Genomic DNA, 23,985 nt, shown 5'->3' with positions numbered 1-23,985 from the left:
CCACTGTGCGAGTGGAAGGGCTGCAGGGAGGGAAGATCTTTTGCTGTGCTGTTGTCCCGGCCCTTTTATGGCCACCCGTAGTCACCCACGGTTGGACTGTGGGGTGTTGAATTTCCTCCGCTGCCCAGACTCGGCGTGGGCTGAGAAAGAGGCCGGTGCTGTCCATCTCTCACCCTCTGCCTGGGGAAGACTGCGGTCCTGGTTTGAGGCAGCTCTGGAGATCAGCCCGGCTCTGCTGCCCTGGAGCTGCCTCTCCCGGAGGGGAGGTTGGGGGTCTCGGCCAGTCCTGCTGCTGCAGGACGAGGGCTACTCACCTTCCTCCTCCTCCTAATGGCTGCCGTCCTGCGGTGGGGCTGGCGCTTGCCTGCAGGGGAGGGAGGGAAGGGTTACCCTCGCCCCAAGCCTTGCTGCATTTAAGACGCAGCTGGAAGAGAAAAAGCAGACTTTATTTTTCTCCATCATCTTTATTTACACAGTTTAAAAGGCTGAAGGGTCTGCCAGCACAAGCGCTGCAGTTTGTCCCAGTCCTGCAGGAGCCTCTCACCTTCACCCACTGCCTGCCCCAAAATGAGCCCCCTCAGCTACGGCTGTTGCCTGCGGTTAAACCCCCGTCACCAGCGGCCGGGGAGGAGACCCCCCTCCATCCCGCCACCCCGAGGGCCGTTTTCCTCCTGTCCCTCATTTCTTCACTCCCGCTCCAAGCAAGGTGTGCAGGTGGTGGTCTGTCCTGCCCGGCTCCCTGCAGAGCAGCTGACCGGGGGGGTTTGGGGGGCTGCCTGCCTCCTCCCTGCCCGGGGAGCGGGCTGAACTCCCCTGTCCCCTATCACCTCTCCTCCCGATGCTCTTCTGTGGCCGATGGGGCAGGCAGTGCCCGGCTGCTCTTCGCCGTGCCCAGCACGGCCACCAGCTCACTCTTCCTCACTAGGGCCGCACGCAGCTGGTCCCGCATCTCCTGGATCTTCTCCTCCAGCTCCCGGAGCTCGCTCTCGCCGGCCGCCCTGTCCAGGGGCTGCAGCGCCCGCCCGTTCCTGGGGTGCCCAAGGGACCCCTCGCCCTCGGGGGGGGCTTTGTCCAGCTGGAAGCGCACCCGCCGTGTGTCCTTCCGCAGGGCACCCCAGGGCTGCCCCGCTGCCGGCGCCTGCCTCGGCTGGAGGTCACACCTTTTTGGGGAGGGGGAAGAAGGGCTGAGCTGGGAGGTCCCTCCATAGCCCCCCCCGGGATGGTGGGTGCTCACAGGGAGGAGGAGGACGCAGAGAGCGGGGCAGGCATCCAGTGCCGGCCGTACCTCTGCTCCGAGCCCAACTGTTGGCTTCTCTGCTCCTCTGTGCCCATGTTCAGAGCCCGGTGGATTTTCTGTGTGGCACATGGGAAGAGTGAGACGGACGGGCGGTGGGCTGGGGGTTAACTGGGGGGGGTGATGGTCCAGGCCCTTGTGCAAGGGAAGAGGGAGCAGCGGCACCGGGGAGGGTCTTTGGGGCCCTGGGTGAGCCCCTTCCCACCTGGCTGGTGTGCAGCCAGTAGTTGAATTTCTTCTTGCGCTTGATGCGGGGCAGGACGAGGCGGTAGAAGACGTGCTCGCCCAGCGAGGTGAGCAGGGAGCCGCTGAGCCCGATGCAGAGCAGCACAAAGAGCCCCGAGAAGTGGTAGATGCCCATCTGTAGGGTCTGCGGGGAGAGTGGGGGGGGGGTCAGCTGGGCTGGGGGGGGGGGGGGGGGGGGGGGAATCAGCCCCCCCAGGCCCCCCCGAGCCGAGGGTCCGCCCACCCGCACCTCCGTGACGGCGAAGACGCGCTTGCCGCAGGGCACCATCTTGTACCACTTGTCGTGCAGGAGGTCGATGAAACCGGCCGACTTGTAGCGGCTGATGAACTCGGAGATGTTGGAGGTCAGCGGCGAGTTCTGGGGGAGGCCGATGCCGTAGCCTGCCCCCGGCACGGGGAGGGGGGAGAGAGCAGCAGCGTTGGGACCGGGGAGGGGCACAGCCCCTGCCATGGAGCCAGCACCCCCCAACCCTGCCTGGCCATGGCCACAGCCAGCACGCGCGCACACACACACACACACACACACACACACACACACACGCACGCAGCCCCCTCCCCACCTGCTGCAGCCCCCCCCCAACCTTCAATGGCGAAGGGTTTGCCCACGGTGAGCAGTTTGCAGTCGGAGTCGATGGAGACCTCATAGTCCAGCAGCGACTTGTCCATGATGAAGGCGTTGAGCTTGGGGGGCTCCGTCCTGCACCAGCGCAGGGGGACCCTCAGGGATGGGGCTGCTCCCCCCCTTCCCCGGGGTCCCCCCGACCTGACACCCCTCCGCGGGGGGGGGGGGAATCATGCATGTGTGGGGTGGGGGCGCACAGCTGCAGGGATGGGGCAATGTCAGCCCTGCGAGGGGTAAAAGGAGGGGACACCCCTACACCCCCCCCAAAATCATCCTCCCCCCCTCCCCTCACTTGAGCATGGTGACGCCGGCGGGGGTGGTGGGGACGTTGTAGCGCCGCATGTACTCGTGCATCTCCGGGAAGCTCTTCTTGATGTACTCCTCGGCGCTGCTCTCCCACACGGTGCCGAAGCGGAAGCCCTGCGAGGGGTGATGCAGCTGGAAGGAGGCACCACCGCATCAGCACCCCCCGGCCCAGGCGGGAACGGCCCCCAACTCCCTGGGGACACATCCCCAAGGCCCGAGCACACACAGCCCCGGGGGACGGGGGGCAGCTTGGGCAGCCCGTGGGGACGCAGCAGCTCTTGCGGGGTGTCTGGCAAAGAGCCCCCACAGGGGCAGCCTCACCATGAACCCACCCCACTTCTCCCCCGCGCTGGAGCTGACGCCAGGATTGAACACCAGGGGGGACACGCAAAGCTTCCTGGGGGCCTGGGAAGACCCTGACAGCCTCCAGAGGGGCTGTGCTGCAGGACCAGGGCTGGGGAGACCTTTCATGCTCATCTCAGCAGAGACGGTGCAGCAGGAAGGACAGACGCCCCCTTCCCTGGGCTTCAGCCCCATCTCACCCCACCTGAAGCAGCCCCGATGCTCTCCTACCTTTGGGTCGTGGATGCCCGAGAGCTCCTCGAAGGTCTTGTCCCCCACCATGACGGCCGCGAGGTTGGCCGTGTAGCTGGAGAGCACCAGGAGGCAGAAAATGGCCCAGAGGTTCATGAGGAAGCGGCCAGTGCAGCACTTGGGTGTCTTGCTGGACACCGTGCGCCCAAAGAGGATGGCGTAGCAGAGGTTGAGGGCTGAGGAGTAGGAGAAGATCTTCATGCGGTTGCGGCCATGGGGGGTCATGCCGTAGGGGCTCTTCCACTCGTACAGGGTGAGGAAGAGTGCCGTCATGTGCAGGGCCACGAAGATGCCCACCCACATGGTCCAGTGCAAGGGCCACATGAAGGCCCCAATAGGCGACGCCGTGTCCTTTGTCCGCACCAGGATGCCCAGGCTGGTGGAGAAGAAGGGGCTGGTGAAGTCAATGACTTTGCTCCGCGCCGAGTTGATGCTGAAGGAGGTGACGGCCATGTGGGCCGTGCCGCTGAGCAGGTCCCCCACCAGCCCCGTCCAGCGCCCGTTCTTCCACGCCCCGTATTTCCCATCACCCACGATGTAAAGCTCAAAGTCAAAGGGCATGTCCTCGGCCAGCTTCTCCAGCAGGTCGATGCAGTACCCGTAGCAGCACTTCTTGTACGCCCGCGGCACTGAGCCGTTCTCAGCACCGAGCTCCTCGAAGAGGGCGTCCAGCACGGCCGAGTCGTTGGTGCCAGGGTCCAGGCAGAGCTGCCCAGCCGGGCAGCTCCCGTCCTCGTCCGCCTCCCTGGTGAAGACGAAGGGGTGCTCCACCAGCGTCACCACCCGCAGCTTCACGCGGGCCCCCCCGGGCCCCTCGCCGGGGCTCTTGCGCTGCCGGTGGCTCTGCCACGCGCCCTCCTCCAGCTCCAGGCTGCCGTGCCGCCAGGAGCCCACCGTCACCCAGGAGGGGTCCCCCCGCGAGTCCCGCCCCAGGCTCCACACGCGGTACTGCTGCTCCGGCCGCACCAGCGTCGCGTTCTCCACGCGCACGAGCCCCGTCCGGCCGTGGAAGGACGTGTTGGCCATGAACCTGGTGGGAGAAGCAGGGGGTGGGTGTCACAGCTCCGGTGTCACCGGCTCCGGGACCGAGGGACGGGGCTTGGGGCCGGGAGCAGGAGGTGCCGAACTTGGGCACGGATGAGGGCAGGGAGGAGCAGCAGGATCCAGCCCCGCTGCCGCTGCCCTGCGGCTCGCTGTGCCGGCAGGGCTGAGCGTTATTAATATTTATAGAGCAACCGTGCTCGGGCAGCGTTAGGGAGATCCGAAGTGACACGTCCCCCTCCGTGGGCGGCCGGCACAAAGCGTGGCCGGGGGGGCAGCAGGGACCCGGGGGGGAGCTGAGCCCACGGCGGTGGCTGCACACACCAGGGACGGTGCCGGGCTCTGCGCGCTGAGCCCTGGGCTCCCCCAGCTTTGCCCTCACCCCATCCCGGGGCTGGGGCACAGCTCCCTCCCCCCCGTGCGCCCCGATACAATGGAGCCGGGGTGCGGGAAAGGGGCACCCACAGCACCTTCCTCACCGGGAGAGGAAGAGCCCCGAGGACTCGCTGCCCGCCCGGCGTCTGTCGTTGCAGTTCACCATCGTCTGCAGGAGAGCCAGGTCGGGGCGGACACGGGCGGCGCTGGCGATGGCCCGGGACACCAGTTCCACCGCGTCCTGGATGAAGAGCTCCAGCGGCGGCCGGTTGACCTCCCCGTAGGCCAGCAGCCCCAGGGGCAGCCCCTCGGTCTGAAGCTCACCGGCGCTGAGCGGGGAGCCCAGCACCCAGTGAAACTCCTGCAGCAGCAGCCCCGACTCCTCGGCCGCCTGGAAGATGAGCCGAGCGCGCCGCAGGTCACAGCCGAGCACCAGCACAGGGCTGGAGAGGGCCCTGAAGCGCTCCCTGTGCTGCCGGAGGTAGTGGGTGGCCCCGGGCTCGTCCAGGTAGCCGAGGTCCAGGACAGTGCGGAGGAAGAGCTGGGAGCGACGGGCCCACAGGCCGAGGAAGCCGGAGACGTCCCAGGGGTGGCAGAGCACCAGGTTGGTCTCCTGCCAGTCGTTGGCCTGCAGGACGCTCACCAGCACATCCACCAGCGTCTCCAGGGAGCTCCGCCGCTCCATGTGGAAGTGGAAAGGGCTCTGCCGACACACAGGGGTTGTGGCTGTCTCCCTGCCCTGCTCCTGCCCGTGGGAAGAGCCGGAGGCAGCAGCAGGCAGGATCCCTCCCACCCCAGAGCCACCTGCCCGCTCCCTGCCCGCTCCCAGCCCCATCCCAGCCCGGGGAGATGGTTGCCCCCACCCAGCACTGGCCGTGCACCCACCCACGAGCCCAGAGGGAGAGCCCAGGGGAGACCCCCATGGGACCCCCGGCTGGGTGGGTGAGAGGGTTCATCCCCCCCCGAGCAGTGGGTTGTGCACCCCCTGCCCACTCGCACAAGGGTGTCGCGCTCGCAGCCAGGCGCTGCCCCAGCTCCCCACAGCCGGCACGGCACGTGCCAAGGACGTGCCGCTCGCCTGAGCGTGTGTGGAGGGCAGAGCAGCCCACGGGCATTCGCCACCTGCCCCGGCGTCCCCGGGAGAGGCTGGCGGGAGAGGGGCCAGTGTGGTCCTGCCACGTGCCGGTAGAAGAGTCACCTCCACCCAGGCACAGCCTGGGGTCAGCACGCACGCAGAGGGGCCCAAATGCAGCAGGGCCCCACATGGAGGTGGTCTGTCCCCAGAAGGGACCGGCCAAGGGACGGGAGAGGGACAAACCCACCCCAAGGACACAGGGCTGGGACGGGTCTCGGCTTGGGCAGGGTTTGGGTTGTGAAATGTGGCACTGGCGCACACGGATGTCGCTCTTGGGACAGCAGGGCTGGACCAGGTGGCACAGGGGACTGCGGGGATCCGTCCCCGGGGCCCTTCTGGGGAGGACTGGGGTCGGGACTGGGGCTGGTGGGGTGTGGGGCTGCCGGAGGAGCCAGGGAGCCTTGGAGTGGGAGCTGGGATGGGGCTGAGATAGAGCCGGGCAGGGGGGCAGGAGAGGGATGAGATGGGGGCTGGGATGGAGCCAGGATAGAGCTGGGATGGAGCCGGGATGCTGCCCGGATGGGGCTGGAATGGGGGCTGAGATAGAGCTGCGATGGGGGACAGGACAGAGCCAGGATGAGACCCGGGATGAGGCTGGGGTAGACACAGGGTGGGGGTCAGGATAGAGCCGGGAGGGAGTTGGGAATGGGGGTGGGATGGGGGTGGGATGGAGCCAGGACAGAGCCAGGAGGGAGCGGGGATGCAGCGAGGAAGAGGGGCCGGAACAGAGCCGGGATCGGAACCGGGATGGGGATCGGGAGAGGGGTCGGGGGAGCAGCCGGGACCGAGCTGGTACGAGCACCGGGACAGGAGCGGGGACGGAGCGCGGCCTCCCGGCGGCCCCGGTGGCGCGGGGGCCGGGCCGGGGCGGTGCGGGGGTCTCACCTGCGCTCGGAAGGGCAGCGGCCCGCGGGCGTCGAGGAGGCTGACGAAGGGGATCTGGAGGGCGGCGGCGAGGAAGTCGAGCTGGAGCAGCTCCCGGCGGGAGCGGGGCAGCGCCAGCACCGCCGCCACCCCGCGCACCACCAGCGCCCCGCAGAGCCACCGCGCCAGCGAGCCCGGGTCCCGCGCCGCCGGGGCGCCCGCCACCACCTCCAGGCTGAGGTTGTACGGCAGCGCCGCCCCCCCGGGGCCGGTTCCCCCGCCGGGGCCGCTCCCGGCGGCTCTGGCCAGCGCGGCGCGGAGCCGGGCGCGGGCGGGGGCGGCGGGCGGCAGCAGCGCCCCGAGGCGCACGGCGGGGCCGGTGCGGGCCAGGACGCGGCAGGGCTGCGGGTGGCCCCCCGCCGCGCCCACCGCCGCCGCCAGCAGCAGCCAGAGCGCCCGCAGCCCCGCCATGCGCCCCGCCACCGGCCCCGCCGCTCTGCGCCCCGACGGGGCGGGCCGGGGGCGGGGGCGGCTCCGGGCGGGCGGGGGCGGCGGGCGGGTCGGCAGCGCCCCCCCCGGTGCGGACCCCGCCCGGCTCCGCAGCCCCGTTGTGCGGGCAGGGACCGGCGGGGTCCCGCCGCAGGCGCCGGTCCCCGGTCCCGGCCGGCGGCGCCCGCCCCGTCCCCGAGCCGAGCGGGAGGGTCCGGGGCGGCCCCCGCAGCCCCCGGTGGGTCGCGCCGGGCCCGGCCCCCGCAGCGCCCGCAGCCCCCCCGCGGCGGAGCGCGGCCCCCACCCGCCCGGGGCTGCCGTGAGAGGGCTGCGGCCGTGGGGTCCCCCGGGAGGGAGCGCGATGTGCCCCGGCACAGGGCCCCCCGCGGTTCCCGGGGGGGGCGGGGGGGGCGGGCGGCTGCCTTTGGACCACCGGGATCTTCCTCCTCCTCCTCCTCCTCCTCCGGCCGGGCGCCCCCCGCCACCGCCCGGGCTGGGAAAAGCCGCTCGGGGCTGCTGAGTCGGGCTCGGAGCCGCAAACTGCTCCTCCCCCCCCCCGGTAAAGGCCACCGCCGGATCCCTCCATCCCTCAGCCCCGGGGGGGTCCCGGGGCCGCAGCGCCCGTCGCGCCGCGTGGGGAGGGGGCGAACGGCCTCACGCTCCTGCGGTCGCCTCCGCGGGGGGTGTGGGGGTGTAAGCGGGGTCACCCTCCCGTACAGTGGGGAAACTGAGGCACGTCCCGGGGGCTCCTCGGCAGCGGGAGCACAAACACGAGCTGCCGGGAGCCAGAGAGCCTCTACTAAATTAATAAGGAAAAGAAAGCGAGCGCTGGAGCCAAAGAGCGGCTGGCAAAAAGTATCGATCACCGGGCAAATTTAATGAGTCACAGCTAATGAATTCCCCTTGCAGAGATGGGCCTGGAGGGGGGAGGCCAGCAGCGCAAATCCTGCCAGGCATGGGGAGCACCAGGGACCCCTCGTTGGAGGTGTTGGTCCGCCAGGGATAAATGTGGAGCAGCACCCACTGCCCCGGGCAGGGGATGGGGATGGGGATGGGGGGCTACAGCCTCTTGGCATGAAATATTCCCCCCAACCTCAGCCTCTCCCCGGATGCAGCACAAGAGGGGGCTCACAGGGCAGCCCTGTCCTCCCTCCTGCTCTGCCCAAGCTGTGCCCCAACAGGAACACCCCTGGGGGGGACTGGGAAAAACTGTGGGACGACTGGGAGGGCAGACTGGGGTCTGGGCTTGGTGGGGTGCAGGCTACCGCCCTCCCAGGGGGACTCAGGGCTCTCCCTGCGGTGGGGACACACTCCCACTGCAGCCCCCAGAGCAGCCCCCAGCTCGGGCTGGCGCTCCCCACTGCGGGCGATTAATGTTGATGCGAAGCGTCAGGAGGAAGGTGGGGAGCAGGAGCAGAGCGAAACGCCGCTTATTAAGCTAAAAGCATTATCTAAGCAAGCTGGCAGGAGCACGGGCTGCACGGACGCTTGCGTTATTAAAGTGCACTTTAAATCAACTGCGCTTACTTCTGGTGTATTAACAGGACGGCGCGGTGGGCACGCACAGGGATGGCCACGGACCCCCAGATCCCGGATCCCCAGTCCCCACGGGCTGGGAGGCGAAACCTCCTGGGGACAGGGAGGGACGCACGGGGCAAAGACAACCGAGCAGCGCAGCTTCCCTCGGACAAGAAATCGCTGATAGCGCTGCCTGGGAAGCGCTGGTGGGTTATCAAGATCTGTGGCCACCAGTGGGGTGTCAAAGAAAAACCTCAGGCATCTTTCACTATAAAAAACAAATCTTTTATGTAAAAAATAAACCTAAACAAAACCCACAACCCCCGCTGCCATGCTCGTGACAATACAAAAGGCCGATTCCCCAGAACACTGTGAAAACAAAGTAGCTGGATCCAAATATATATAAATTGTCAACTTACGAGATTGGAAATAGCACCTTGCTGGCCGCCCCCGCCCCTCCCTGAAGGAGTCAGCCCCGCACCCCAAAACCACCACCCGCACGCTGAGCCCAGGGACACCCCCCAGCCCCCTGCCCTCCCGCCCGCCGGACCAGGAGGGTGGATGGGGCATTGCGGGCGTCCCGTCTTCAGGCCTGGGACCCCCCGCCTCCCCCAGGCAGCACCTCCGCTGCCCCCGGGCACCCCCCAGGAGCAGGAGCTGCTCAGCCCCCGCTGTCACAAGAGCGGAACAAGCCCACAGCGGGATCCCGGCTGTGAGGGGTCTGGCGATACCGCGTAGCGTTTGGGTGGGCAGAAGGGGTCTCTAAAATCCAATCTCAAACCAGTATTAAAAGAAAAACACTTTTCTGTCTGCACTGCAGGGTCAAGTAACAAAAAAGAAACAAAAAAGGGCCAGGGGAAGAGATGGGGAAAGAGCAGGAGCTGCGTCCTGAACCCCTCCCTCGGAGGCAGCGACGTTCCTCCTGCAGCCAGCCGCTCTGAGTCTGCCCCCGCCAGCACCGAGCAGCGAATCGGGGTGAAAACGGTCCCTGTGTTGTCCCGCACGCAGCAGCCCTGCAGCCCCCGCGCTTGTCTCAGTCCCGTGTCGTGGAACGGGCGCCAGACCGAGCAGGCAAATGCTCCGGCGTGTGCCGCGTGACAGGCGCTGGCGAGGCGGCGAGCCAGGCGTGCTTGCACGTCTGCGTGTGCAGGTGCCCGAGGGCGGGCTGGTTCTTCCCCAGGAGCTGGGCAGGGAGAGGCAGAGGGGCGCGAGGGCAGGGGGTGCCTCTTCATTTGGCTGGTTTGGTGATGATGCGAGCAGAGAAGTCAAAGAGGTTCTTGTTGATTTTCCGGAGGGTGCTCACCTCCTCTTCCAGCTCGCTCACCTGGATCGTCAGATGCTCCTGGTCTCCCACCAGGTTCTGCAACAGAAAAACACAGCAGAAAAGCATCAGGCACACGGCTCTCACCTCTGGCGAGCGGAGGCTGGTGCTCCCCCCAACAGCAGCAAGTCCCAAACCCTTTCGTCCTCTCCCTCCTCCATCTCCTACTCAAACTGCAGCCCCTCCTGCCTACACCATCAGCAAATTCCGGGGCTCGTTCCTCCCTGTCTCCAACTTGCGTGGGGCCCTGAGAACTGGTTCAGCTGACGAGAGGACCCCCCAGGGGGTCTGCACCAGAAGGACGCGATTCCCCTGTCTCGGAGCAGCTCTCACCTTTTCCCTTGTTGAGTACATCTGCGCATACATCTTCTCAGCCTTCTCCAGGTAGCTCTCCCCGGGCTCCTGCAGGGACCAGACAGGAGACACTGATGCAGAGGACCCAGGCCCTCCCCCAGCGCCCCCGGGCAGGGTTCCCCGCTGGAACCCCCCTGGCCCCCAGCCCCAGCCCTGCTGTGACTGAGCAGACTGCAGCAGGGTACGGCCAACCCTGCAGCCCCTGTCCAAAATGGACTGTGCGCAGGGCTGGGCAGGGACGGGGGTCCCAAAACAGCCCCCTCAAGACTGCCTTGGGCAGGGCTCTGCCAAGCTCCTCTGCCAGCACGGACAGAGCTCTTCGCCGGGGCAGGGGGAAGTGCTGCGCTCGCCGTGCTGCAGGCTGCTCTCCCGGCATTGTGCTGTGAGCAGAGGAGCCCGACTGACTTCAGGACCGACATCTCTGAAGCAACACCCAAGCTGCTCCTGCACCGCCAGTGTGCCGTCCCCTGCACTGAGCAGCAGGCAAACAGCCCCTCCTGGACCGGCTGCCACCTCCCCTACATGGAGCTCATCCATCAGCCATGGCAGGACTGTCACTTGCCCGGGGATGGATGCTGACAGAGGAGAGAAGCTCTGGGACCGCCGGCAGAGAGGCCAGAGGAGGGACTGGCATGGCATGCAGTAAGCCTGCGATCACTGACGGTGCAGGAGACCCCCCCCTGCCTGGGGATGGCCACGCCAGGGCTGAGGGACAGCAGTGGTGGGACAGCAGAGCCAGCTCATGCCACAGCACAAGGCCGGGAGGACAAATGACTGCACCAGCCAGGATGGTGAGGGAAGAGCAAGGGAGGAGGAACGGGTTTCACCACGCTGGAGAAGGGCATTCACAGAGGGAGAACAGCCTCTGACAGAAAGAGATAAAGAAGCTGCACGGGGGTCTTGACAGGCAGGACCTCGGGCAGGGCAGAGCTGCAGAGCCCCAATGGCTCCAGACCCCTCACGGCTCCAGACCCCCCACGCCACAACTGACACCGGGGTGATGTCAAAGAGACACCCTGCACCCCAGCCTGGACCCGGCTCCACTTGGAGACCTTGGTCTGGGGGCTCCTCTCCCTGGGCCGAGAGCAGCCCAGAAGCAGCCGAGAGCAAGGGAAGAGCCAGCCCACTCCCTGCCTGCGCCCTGCCTGCCCTGCCCGCTCCCTGCCTGCCTGGCTCCCACCACATGTCAGTTAATTGGGCAATTCCACTGCTTTAAAAAACGGCACTTGGGGAAGTTTCACAGCACGAGGGGAAGATCAGAACAGGCTGTGGAGCTGCTGCCCATCAGCAGTGGACCGGCCACCGCTGCTGCTCTGGCTAGAGGAGAAATTTTTCACCCTCCAGCACAGACCTCCCCACCCGACCTCCATCTCCCCCTCCCCAGCAGCCTGCTCGCCCCCAGTACCTGCTGGTGGAGCCCAAGACGCAGCGTCACTCCCTCGCTCCCCTGCTCGTCGTTGCTCTCAGTGCCGTGGAGGTGTTTGCTGAATTTGGGGAGAGGCACGCTGGGTTTCCCATCCGGGTTGAACATGTTGGCTGGTGCCAGCACTATGAAGGCGTTTGTCACCGGACCTGGGACGGGACAAGAGGAGGGGACGGGTCAGAATTCCCCCCCTCCAGTGGGGTTGCCTCTTGCCTGGCGCCTCGGGTGAGACCAGAGAGCACCACCTGCGGTGCAGGCAGCTGCCGGGACTCTCGCCTTCCTCCCCAGCACCTGGGAAGAGGCAGAGCCCCTCTCCCCATCTTTGGCGGTGGGGAGCGGGGACGCAGCTCCGCACGGCCGGCCCAGCCAGCAGCACAGGGAGGAGCAGGGCGGCCCGGCCATCCTCTGCAGAGCCAGCCATCCATCAGCCGCTGCCGCTTTCGCAGCTGTCTCCTGCAATGATCTATCACACACTCTCGTTTGGCAGAGCTAATGAGCGCTTTAATTACTGCATTTTCCCACACAGGCTGCTGCTTTCTGTCAGCAGCCCCCTCCACCTTCCCTTCCGAACTCGTGCTCACTGCCGAACTCCCACCTCTGCCCCCCACGCCCCAAATCTCCCCCCATCAGACACAGCGACCCCTCAGCCCCCCTGCGCTGCCAGCGGCACACCTCCAGCAGCCAGCGCGCCTGTGTGCGAGCAGAGCAGCTCAGTCACTGCTAATAAATCCCTGACCATCCATCTTCCCCCGCCCAAACTCGACAGAGCAAAGGGAAAGGTTAAAAGGATCCAGATGCACCTGAGCGGAGGCAGGCTGCCGCAGCGCCCGCCCAGCGTCCCCGCCAAAGGCAGCGGGGAAAGGTGCAGGATGAGGGAGGGAGCCCAGGGGGGGCCCTGGATGGTCCTGGAGCTGCCTGAGGATTTCAGTCTCCGCAGAGGAGACGGACAAAAGCACCTCTGATGCGGATGAGGGCTCCCTCGCCATCATCTCCCCCTCCAGCTATACCAGAGCCTGCTCCGAAGCCTGACCCTCCCAGGAACCAAGGCGGGATCCCACTGGCAAACCAAGGGCTCCGCTGAATACTCGGCCCAGAAGCTGCTCTGCTGGCTGTCCCAGGCTGCCCCCAAAGCTGCTCTCTGCCAACACTTCGCTGTAACAAACCATTTGTTTTACTCTTGCTCCCTCCCTGAAGACAAGACATTTGCTGCTTCACATATGAAAGTACCCATTAGTGACATTACCGCTGCTGGTTCACTGGCAATTCGAGGAACAATTTGAAAGGAAGGGACAAGAAAGGCAGAGAAGAGAAAAATTTCATGAACTAGCCCACAGATTCCCCAAACCTGGTCACCATCCAGGTGCAGAGCCCCCAGCCGCTCTTGGGCCTCAGTGCAGATGCAAGTCCCATCCAAGCCCACCTCGTCACGATGGCTCGGGCACCAGGCAGTGGGTGGCACCCTGGCAGACTGGGCAGAGGGACTGGACTCAACTGAGGGAGAATAAATAATCCGGCTTCCAACACTGGCAGCTGCCAGCAGGATGGATCAACCGGAGCATCCTCGGGGTGGCCTTGCATGAACGAGCCCCCAGGAACAGTCTGTGCCACACGGTGTTTGCAGAGAAAAGGATGGAGCTTGTGCAACAGGACAGGAACAGAGGCCTGGAGGGATTCTGGGGCAGTGCTGGCAAGGAACGCGGGTGTGCTGCCCCCTGTATCCCAGAGGTCCCCTGCTTCCCTTCAGTGCGGTGCCAGCCACGCTGGGTAAACAGGAGCAGCCCTGCCTTGCCCAGCAGTCACAGCTCATTACCCGAGAGCAGCAGCCCAATTTCTCAAAGTCCGTCTCCCTGCCCGTGCTCTGCCCCACTCTGTGAAGGACAAGCAAACCTTGCTGGAAAATGCCCCTGCATCTGTCCTGCTTCCACAGCTATGCTCCTCTCAAGCCCTGAGCCACGCTCCAACCCCTCCGATCTATTTGCAGCACCATCATGTGGGGAGGGCAGTGGTTTCTGCCTTGCCCCCAGCTACCTGCTCTGCCCTGCGAGCAGAGAGACCTCACTTTCCCGAGCACACCAGCCCGGAGGTTGCTGTCACATCAGGCACGGCAGAAAAGCCTGTGTCATCTCTGCCTTGGGAAGGGAAAAGCTCAGGGAACGCGCTGGAGGGGTGAGCAGGGAACAGACCTTGCTGGGAGGCTCACGTCACTGCTCGGAGAGGTGGCGAGAAAGGCCAAGGGGAGACAGTGACCTGCTGGAAACCAGCGCTGCAGGGAACTCGCTGTCCCACTAAGACGGGGTGTCAGGGCTGCCCAAGAGGGACAGCGCTGGGACAGAAGAGCTGCAGAGCCCCCGACGCAGGGAGGCTGTGGGGAGCCTGCGCTCTGCGCGGGGACCCTCCACCTTGCGCTTCCTACGCAGCGGCTCTCCCTGGACGGCAGCTCCTGATCCACACTACAGCTCCCGCCCCGCTCCCAGGCTCAGATGAAGCACACAGCAGCGGCAGGGTGGTACTGGTGCCAGGGCTCCCGGGGAAGCCAAATCCCTGCCCGCAGGAGGAAGCGAGCCAGTGGAGGCTGCAGAAAGCACCCACAACTCATGGCCCCAGCACCCAGCAGCACAGTCAGCCTGGTCCTGCCCCTCATGGGAAGAGCTTCTGTCCATCTGCACTCCTCTGCAGCCTCAAGGAGGGTTTTAATGCCTGGCTTGAAGCGAAAGCTTGCTATCCCCCTCCTCTGATGACTCACACAGCTCAGATTTTGTCTGCTTTCACCCCTACAGTGCTAGCAGAACAAGGCTGGATGGGCGCTGCAGTAGGTCCCAATTAGAAACGGTCCAAAGGAAAGCGTCTGCAGGCAGCCTGGTTTCCAGCAACTGCCCTGGGGCAGCACCTCGCCCACCTCCATTCAGAGGCAGCATCACAGAGGAACAGGGTCTGACTTTCACCGCCATCACCTTCCGGGAGGGTTTAGGCAGTGCCCGGAGAGTGGCGCTGCCAGCCCCACCAGCGAGAGCGGTGTTAGGAGACCGGAGATCATAGAAGAAATCCACTGTTAGCAACAGCTCAAATGCAACAGGAGGGCTGAATCGTCCACTGCTCTGAGGTACCTAATTGCCGATCTGAGCCTGTAAAGGTTTGTTTGCACGGTTTGTCGGACTGAAATCCCAGACGACTGCTTATATCGGATTCACTTCAGGCCTAATGAGCTCACGGGTGCTCGTTGCTGGGGTCACAGAGACAGTCTTTACTCCAGACACATCCTCCTGCTCCCACGGCCTCCCCAGGCCTTAGGGTGCGTGTGGGGGAACCGCTCCCTTTGGAAAACAAGGAGGAAGATCCTGGATGTCCTCATTTGGAAAACAAGGAGGAAGATCTTGGATGTCCTCAGCGACAGGGTGAAATCTATGACTCACTCCCTGACAGTGCACAGGGAGGTTGTTAACAGACATGGGCAAGGTCAAAACATCACTCCAGACAGCAAAGGTGTCCCTCTAATGCCTCTACCCTTCCTGGAGGTGTGAAACAAGTAGAAGAGAAATGCCTGAAGTGGCCAGGGCGGCGTCAGAGCAACAGAAGTGAGACAGCAGCAGCCACTGGCAGCTGAGGAGGAAAGGATCCCGGAGATAAGGGCATGCCTACCTTTGTGATTCATGGTCTTCAGGCACTGCTTGCTCTGGATGTCCCACAGCCGGACTGTTTCATCATGCGAGCCGGACAGCAGCAGGCTGCCATCCGTGGAGACAGACAGACACGTCACCTGGTTTCTGCAATGGGGAAGAGAAGACGAAGTTTAAACTCAGGACGACCCGAGAACTGCCAGAAAACGGTGAGGTGGGCAGACAGGGGCGATGAAGTGTTTGGCAGGTATGTCTGGTCCCTCACCTGTGCCCTTTGAAGACCTTCCCGTTCTCCCGCTCTGTCTGGAAGGTCCGGTCTCTCTGGACTGGCTGCAGAAATGCAGGAAGGAAGGGAGAGAGTAGTTTAAATTCAGGAAGACTGAAGCCAGCAGGTTCATCACTGTGTCTGGAGGGGGCAGAGGAGATACAGGGGAACCCAGGCCTGCCCGTGCCCTGGCAGGTCACACCAGTCACGTAGGCTCAGGGTGCCACGTCGGGAGCAGCACCCCACAGGTCTGCAGCCCCAGGCACTCACCCAGGCACAGAGGTCAACCTGGAAGATGGATCCGTCCATGCCACCGCAGAACATGTGATATTCGGAGAGGTCAAGAGTCACCGCCATGATCCCCACATCGAAGAGGACGGAAAGCAGGAGCTCCCCAGACGAGATTTCCCAGAGCTGGAGCAAGAGGGTACAGGAGAATTAAGGGCTTAAATGTTAACAACGGGATTGGAAGAACACGCTGCTGCTTAACAGCGCCTGCCCAGCAGCAAGCTGGCAGCATCCTGCGGATGGGGAAACCGATGCCAAGGTATAACCACGGCAGAACCCAGGATAAGCCTCTTCATGACCATAAGACAAGGTTCCCGGGCAGCTCCAAAACAGGCCTTAACCCCTTCGCATGCCTGTCCTGCCCCCAGGGCAGACCCTTCTCTGCAGGGCAGGAGGAGCAGGCTGTGGGCTCCGGGCTGCTCTGCTCCCCGCCCTTCGAGACTAAGGACATCTGTGAGGGGAATCAGAGGATCTGACCCCAACGTTCCGCAGGAGAAGAGGGACTGCAAAGCACACAGAGGCGCAGCACGAGGGCAGATGCAGAGAAACTGCTGGTGTTTGGAGAGGCAAAGCCCATTAGTAGGTCTGGCAGCTCTGAGTCATCAGAGACAGCCAAGAAATTCAGCTACTGCAACCCTCACGCACAGCTCTGCTGCAGCCCAGCAGAAACTGCTTTAACCCTCTGGGACCTGCATACCTCCAGGACTCTTGTTCGGTGGGACAGAGCCGAGCCTTACCTTTGCTGTCTGGTCAAGGGAGGCTGTGGCAGCTCGTGCCAAGGGCCCTCCAAAGCCACAGCACAAGTCCGTGATGGGGAGGCTGTGTCGGGACCACACGTGGCGAGGGTCAGGGATCTGGGAGGGCTCTGCCTGCAGCACGCTGTAGGGGAGAACAGAGAGATGGGTTGGCACGTGTCATGGTTTAACCGCAGCTGGCAACTAAGCACCAGGCAGCCCCTCGCTCACTCCCCTGGGGTGAGGAAAAGAATCGGAAGAGTAAAAGTGAGAGAACTCGTGGGTCGGGATAGAGATAGTTGAATATGTAGAGCAAAAGCCGCGCACACCAGCAAAGCAAAACAAGGAATTCATTCCCCGCTCTCCGCGGGCAGGCGGGTGTCCAGCCATCCCCAGGAAAGCCGGGCTCCGTCACACCTAACGGTGACTTGTGAAGACAAACGCCATCACTCTGAACGTCCCCCCTTCCTCCTTCTTGCCCAGCTTTATATACTGAGCATGGCGCCATACGGTCTGGAACGTCCCTGTGGTCAGTCGGGGTCAGCTGTCCTGGCTGTGTCCCCTCCCGGCTCCTTGTGCCCCCCCCAGCCCATCACTGGCGGTGGGGGGTGAGGAGCAGAAAAGGCCTTGATGCTGTGTCAGCACCGCTCAGCAGTAACTAAAACATCTCTGTGTTATCAACGCTGTTCCCAGCACAAATCCAAAACACAGCTCTGCACCAGCTACTGTGAAGAAAACTAACTCTACCTCAGCCCAAACCAGCACAGCACGGCAGGTCAGCCAGAGCAACGCCACGGATGGCAGAGCCAAGCGGCTGAGAGGAGAGCTGGCCAAGGCTCTGCGTCCTCTGGGATGGCACTCCTGGCGTCAATGACCAAGCTGGACACAGAAGCCGTCAGCAACCACAGCACATGCGATACTGAGGATACATGCCATACTGAGCTCCCCATCCCAGACGGGAGAGAGACCTCAGCTGCCATTAGCAGGGAAAGGGCACAATCCACTCTGCGTCAAGCAGGGAAAAGAAGTCAGAGCCATATGCTACAGCTTGGGAAACTCAGATGAGACACTAGGAAAAACCTCTCTGGCAGCGAGGATGACAGCAGTGGAACAGCCACCTAAGGAGGGCACAGACTCATCCTCACCAGCAGGCTTTACGAACAGCTTAGACATGCGGGCTTAGGCAGAGCTGATTCCACCTCCGGGAAGTGGTGGCTGATCTCGTGTCCTAATATTCCTTGCCCAGATGCTCCCTGTCCTCCACAGAAATAGGTTGAGACCTCCCCGCGGGCCACTGTTACCTGTAAAGGTTCCACACCAGGGCCAGACAGTCCTTCGCCCCCGAGAGAAAGTGGCTGCTGTCGTCAGTAAAGCAGAGGCATGTGAGGTCCTGGTAGTGTCGGTTGAGGATGGCTAGGAGGTTCCCGTTGGAGACCTAGAGCAAGGGAAAGGGCAGGAGAATATTAAGAAAGGAGCACTGTGATGCCCCAGAGCAACATAGCGCCCTGCCCTCAACGGTTGTGGGTGCAGCAGCACCTGCAGATCCACCCCCAGCTAGGTGTTGCGGTGCCAGGCGCGAGCAGAGGGGAGAGTCCCTGGGCTGCAGAGCCACGCAGAACAGGGTGGTGAGCAGAGTGAGATGGGAAGGTTGTGTCAACCACACGAGCCCATTGGCACCTCACTGATGGCAACTAACATGATCAAGGTGCAACCAGTACAACCACATATGCTTATGACTGAAGGTATATACAGCAGAAGACAGTTTGAAGAGGTCCTGCCCACGTTAACTCTGGAACCTAGTGATGCCAGTGCCATTTCTCTGGTCAAGACACAATCATGCAGTAAAGGTTTCCTGTTTATTGTTAATATTACTTTGACAGCTTCTTCCAACCTCCCACAACATCTAACGAGACAGCTGTGAGGGTTATGAAACCCGCAGGAGGCTGAGTGCCACCCCAGGGGTTGCTGCACTTCAGCATGTGTGCACGGTCTCAGGCCAACAGAGGCTTTAGGGTGGACGAGGAGTTCCCTAAACCCAGAGCTTTTCTTGTTGAAAGGCAGCGCTGCAGATGGGGAGGGAACTAATGAGGCAGCGAGGGAGCCCCACACAAAAGAACAGAATCGACTCCCTCTCGTTGTCTGAATTACACCTAAAAATAAGACCAGACTGCAATTCAATGGAGAACAAGTGGTTTCACAGAGAAGGCACAAAACTAGGGCTCTTGGGCCTGTTTCCAGCTCTACGACAGTTTCCACGCAGCCTCTCCAAGATGCCTGTTCCCTCTGCCAGGAGGACAGTGCTGTCACCCACCCCGGGCAGACGCTCGGAAGCGTTTGCACGGCCAGGCTGGCTGGGGGCAGGCAGGAAGGGCCACGTTCTGCAGATGAAGCAGAGCAGGGACTGGCTCAGAGCATGACGAGTGAGTAATTCCCACTTGCTGCAGTCTCAGCCCAGCATCCCTTGTGAGGGCTTTTTTTCCAACGTTGCCACAAGCACATTTTTGAAAGAAAAACCTGATGAATTAAGATAGAGCCGCCCACATAACAAGGCTCAGAAACATCCCCCAGGACTGAGAGCTTTCCAGGTTAGATATCTCGGTGTTTAATCCTGGGGCTCAGAAAAAGCTTGTTCTTTTATTTGCTTGGTGAAGTGCTTAGAATGTACTGTAATCCCCACGTAAACACACCACTAATTAAAAATAGAAGGATGATGACCAGAGCACAGCAGTCTCTGCAAACATCCAGATCACAAGTCACACTCAAATATTAGGCTAAAACCTGGAAGAAATGCTAAAAGAAAATTAGGTCCTGTGTTTCTGCTTCGAGGGAGCAACACCCGACCCCTGAGGCATCTTGGAAAGAGAAGGAAAGAACAGACCTAAGCCTCACCCAGCACCTCCCACCACAATTTCTTTTTCCCCTGCTTCAACGAGCTGCCCCACGATCTGCACACCCATAGAAGCTGCCGAGCAGCGGCCTCAGCCCTCAGGGCAAAATGGAGCTGTGCTGGTTTGGGCTGAGGTAGAGTTAGTTTTCTTCACAGTAGCTGGTGCGGGACTGTGTTTTGGATTTGTGCTGGGAACAGCGTTGATAACACAGGGATGTTTTAGTTACTGCTGAGCAGTGCTGACACAGCGTCAAGGCCTTTTCTGCTCCTCACCCCCCACCGCCAGTGATGGGCTGGGGGGGGCACAAGGAGCCGGGAAGGGACACAGCCGGGACAGCTGACCCCGACTGACCACAGGGACGTTCCAGACCGTATGGCGCCATGCTCAGTATATAAAGCTGGGCAAGAAGGAGGAAGGGGGGACGTTCAGAGTGATGGCATTTGTCTTCCCAAGTCACCGTTATGCATGACGGAGCCCGGCTTTCCTGGGGATGGCTGGACACCCGCCTGCCCGCGGAGAGCGGGGAATGAATTCCTTGTTTTGCTTTGCTGGTGTGCGCGGCTTTTGCTCTACATATTCAACTATCTCTATCCCGACCCACGAGTTCTCTCACTTTTACTCTTCCAATTCTCATCCCCACCCCACCCCAGGGGAGTGAGCCAGGGGCTGCCTGGTGCTTAGTTGCCAGCTGGGGTTAACCCACGACAGGAGCCCAGACTGCATCAGGACAGCTGTAACGTACACGACCCAGCAAAGCCTTTGCCCCACTTTGGAGCCCAGATAATGTGGATTTAGTGACACCTGATGGGACAGGGGCACTCGCTAGCCACAGAGGATGCAAATCTCTACAGCCCCATCCCCTGTGCCAGCCCGCGGCCCCCTTACCTCCCACAGGTAGATGCTCTCAGCAACCCCAGCCAAGATGTAGAGTCCATTGGGAGAAGCCGTCAGGCAGGTCACTGGCCCAGGGCATATGATCTTCTGCTGGAGCTGGTCCTGGGGGCAGAAAGAACACAGTGAGCCTTCAGTACAGGCTGGAGCACAGGAGGGAGAGAGAAAGAAGACCCTGGTTCAGCTGAGACTGGCCCATGGGAGAAGAGGCAGCTCAGGCAGCATCCCACATGCTGCGACTGCCCATGGTTGAGCTGTGTCCTCAACCCACATCAGCACTGCCACAGTTTGGAGATTCAATGCTGAAGAAGAAGATGGTGGAAGAGCACTGTCCACGTGTGCAAATCACATCAAATTACTCCGCATTTTGCTGGTTTTGTTGAAGTTGCTTTGTGTTTAGCCCCGCAGGGAAAAGCTAAATTCTGCTCCACTCTCCTCCAAGCACAAAGCTCCAGCAGGAGGGGTACCGACAGGTAAGGGATCTGGGTGCAGCTACGCTCCACAGCTGGGGAACCCCAGAGACTCAGCAAAAAACAGGCTCAGAAGATTACAGCATAATAACATTGAGGAAAAATAACAGAAAAAATGATTATATGAGCTCACAGCCCAGGAGAACAAGCAGCAGGTCTGAGAGCAGCTGCTTGCAGCTTGGGGGAACAGAAAAAAACAGACCCTGAGCTGTGGCAACAAAGAGGCTGCGTGTGCTGAAACCCATGGGCTGCTGCTGCTGCTGCTCTCCGCAGCAACACCGAGGGGAAGGACAGGGTATGGGGAGACTACGGCTCTATTTGCCGCTGTCCTGCCCTAGCGTAAGCACAAGTGGGATGCAGATAGCAGGAGGAGGAAGGGACACAGCTGTGTAGGGACGGGTGAGGTTTGTCTGCATGCGTTTAGGCTCCCATTTGTGGCTGGAAGGTGCAGAGAGCAGACTGAGGCGACAGGAGGCTTTGGGTGAAGTGGGCCCAGCGGCGGGGCACCCACCCCCCCCTCCGGGCTCTGCCTCGACGGGAATGGTTGCCTTCCTGGGCAGCCCTGGGAGCCGTGAGGCTCCTTCCCAGCCTCAGGAAGGGGATCCACATGGGGGGCCCGGCCTGAGCATGGCTGGGGGGTCACCAGCCTGGAGAGGAGCCCAACAGCTGATTCTTCCCACAGAAAACACTTTTCCTGGGGGTTCCTGTGCGATCAGCCGGGGCCCCTGGGAAGGGCGCTGGGCTCCATGGGCTCCATGACCCTGGCAGGGGGAAGGCGGGGAGAGGGCTGCAGGCAGGTCGCCCCAGAGATGGGGGGCTCAGGGGCATCACTGGGGGGGTCGGGCATCTTCTCGTGGTGATGGGAGTCGTTGCAGAGAGAGGGGGCTGGGGGGCTGGGGTCCGGCCATAGAGACGGAGGAGCTTTACCGGGGAGAGGGGCCCTGGGGGGTGTCTGGCCATAGAGACGGGGGGTCTTTACGGGGAGAAGGGCCCCCACCACAGAGGCGGGGGGTCTCCAGGGAGGGGGCCCTGGCGCATCCCCACGGGGACGAGGGGTCCCTCCGCGAGGCCCGGGGGCGCCCCCCGAGCCGAGGCCTCCCGGGCCCGCCCGCCGCGCCGGTACCTTCCTCTGGAGCTCCCAGACGTTGATGTAGCTCTTGCCGAGCTGGGCCCCCAGCAGGTGCTCGCCGCCCAGCAGCGCCAGCCCGCGCGGCCCGCTGTTGCCGCCGCGGTAGCCGGGCAGGGCGGAGCCGGAGTGCAGCTCCCAGACGGAGCAGTTGCAGAGCGGCCCGGCGGCGTCCGACACCAGCGCCACCTCCATGGGCGCCGCCATCTTCGCGGTCCGCCAGGGCCAGAGAGAGCGCGGCGGCCGCCTAGAGCGCCGCCCTCCCCCCGCCCGGCGGCCAACCAAGAGCGGCGCCGCCACAGCCGCGCGGCTGCGCGGGGCGGGAGCTGCCGCATGCGGCAGGAAGCTCAGCAGGGCCCGCCCCGGCCCGGCCCGGGATGGGGGACCGCGGGCGCCCCTGGGCCCGGGGGCACCTTATGGGCACCCCCTGTCTTTGTGGGGACCCCATAGGGACCGCGGGGCGCCCTGTAGTCCTATAGGGACCCCGTGGACCCCCCGCAGTCCTATAGGCACCCTGGCGGGGAACCCATGGCATCCTGTAGTTCTGTAGGCACTCCATAGGGACACCCTGGACAGCCCCCCCGTGGGGGCCCTATAGGCCCCATAGACACCCCACAGCTCTATAGGGACCTGCGGACACCCCGTATCTTTGTGGGCACCCAACAGCCCTATGGGCACCCTGTGGGGGCCCCATAGGGACTGCATGGCACCCTACAGCACTCCATGGGGACCCCGTGGACCCCCCGCAGCCCTATAGGCACCGGACGGGCACCCCTGGACACCCCCAGAGACAGAAACCACAGACAACACAGCTGCTTTTTTTTTTTTTTTTTTAATATTTCATCAACTTTACAGGGTTACAATTGTCTTAAATATTCTGAAGTTTAAATACAATCTGTATAATAATGTTATTATAAAATGTAAACTTTCAGTGTTTTTATTTTATTTTATCTTTTTTTTTTTTTTTTTTAATAATCAAAAGTTTCAATACCTGAATGTTTGCAAAACTGAAATATTTCACCGGGGCCCGGGTGCGCCCGAGGCCGCCGCTCTCAGAGGTAGAATGTGGTTTTTATTCTTTTTCTTTTTTTTGTCTTTTGTGGTTTTTTTTCTTTTTCATTTTTTACCTGAGTTAAGATATGCACGCTGGGTAAATGCGTCTGCAGCTGCGTCCGTTCCTTTTTTCTTTCCAAACCCCAAAGAAACTGATTTAGGCTTTTTTTTTTTTTTTTTTAATCGATATGCAAAAAGAAAAATAAAGTGGAAGGTAATACGCTCTCAAAAAAAAAAAAAAAAAAAAAAGAGGCGGAGGGAAGATGAAACGCGGGGGGGGGGGGGGAATAAAAATAATAAAAAAAAAAAAACCCAAACAACCCAAAACAGTGACTGTACAAATGCAAAAAACTCACTAAGAAAATCTAATGCCCACCCTGGGCATGAGAAACTCCCCCCGCCCCGGGATTTCTCCTTGTGGGGAGCTGGGCTGGATCCCAACAGCAGCAGGAGCCGGACGGAGCCCCCCCAGACACCCCCCCCCCAACAAGGGATGGGGTCCACGGAGCCACCAAGGGGCATTTCCAGCTCTGGAGAAGGGGGGGGGTGGGAGGGGGGAAGGAAAAAAGGCTGGAAAAAAAAAAAAAAAAAAAAAGGCTGGAAAAACCCCAAATCCCCTGAGATCGCCGCTTCCCCAAGCAAAAATAAAAAAAAAGAGGGGGGGGTGTGACACCAGTACAGGACAACTTCCCCCCCCCAGCGCAGGCACCGGGGAAGGGGGGAAAAAAAACCCAACCCTGTGCTCGAGGTGGAAACCTGAGGAATTGAGATACCGATTTGGGGTGTGTGGGGGTGTGTGTGTGTGGGGGGGGGGGGTGGGTTTCGGTATCGGGTCGCGATTGTGTTTCACGCAGATGTGGGCGAACGTTTCGGAATGGGGGGGAGGGGGTGTGTGTGTGACACACCAAAAAAAAAAAAGAAATCTTAAAAAAAAAATGAAACCTGGCCAGCTGGAGAGATAACGATGCTTAAAATAAATCCTGGGGGCTGAGGGATGCTCCGGAGGTCCCGAAGGACGCTCTGCGTCCTTCGGGACCTCCGGAGCATCCCTCAGCCCCCCCACCCCCCCGAGCA

At 62.2% G+C, this 23,985-nt stretch overlaps 2 protein-coding genes across 2 annotated transcripts; both read right to left on the bottom strand.

Moving 5' to 3' along the window:
* Nucleotides 1-823: 823 nt before the first annotated feature.
* Nucleotides 824-6,948, bottom strand: GRIN3B (glutamate ionotropic receptor NMDA type subunit 3B; the record flags this gene model as incomplete). Its single annotated transcript, XM_082495427.1, has 9 exons — nucleotides 824-1,160; nucleotides 1,286-1,353; nucleotides 1,500-1,664; nucleotides 1,770-1,921; nucleotides 2,122-2,237; nucleotides 2,455-2,600; nucleotides 3,042-4,092; nucleotides 4,583-5,181; nucleotides 6,499-6,948. The coding sequence occupies 9 exons, from the start codon at nucleotides 6,946-6,948 to the stop codon at nucleotides 824-826; spliced, it is 3,084 nt and encodes a 1,027-aa protein (XP_082351553.1).
* Nucleotides 6,949-9,173: 2,225 nt separating this feature from the next.
* Nucleotides 9,174-22,065, bottom strand: WDR18 (WD repeat domain 18; the record flags this gene model as incomplete). The annotated part of the gene is made up of 10 exons (XM_082495416.1): nucleotides 9,174-9,844; nucleotides 10,139-10,207; nucleotides 11,565-11,731; nucleotides 15,219-15,343; nucleotides 15,462-15,526; nucleotides 15,732-15,875; nucleotides 16,487-16,628; nucleotides 17,785-17,918; nucleotides 20,257-20,367; nucleotides 21,856-22,065. The coding sequence occupies 10 exons, from the start codon at nucleotides 22,063-22,065 to the stop codon at nucleotides 9,713-9,715; spliced, it is 1,299 nt and encodes a 432-aa protein (XP_082351542.1). The 3' UTR covers nucleotides 9,174-9,712.
* Between the last annotated feature and the right edge of the window lie 1,920 nt (nucleotides 22,066-23,985).

This window comes from Vanellus vanellus (assembly GCF_965231255.1).
Source record: "Vanellus vanellus genome assembly, chromosome: 25".
NCBI lineage: Eukaryota > Metazoa > Chordata > Aves > Charadriiformes > Charadriidae > Vanellus > Vanellus vanellus.
The sequence above is the reverse complement of the archived record's forward strand: the minus strand, read 5'-3'. Positions and strand labels throughout refer to the sequence as shown.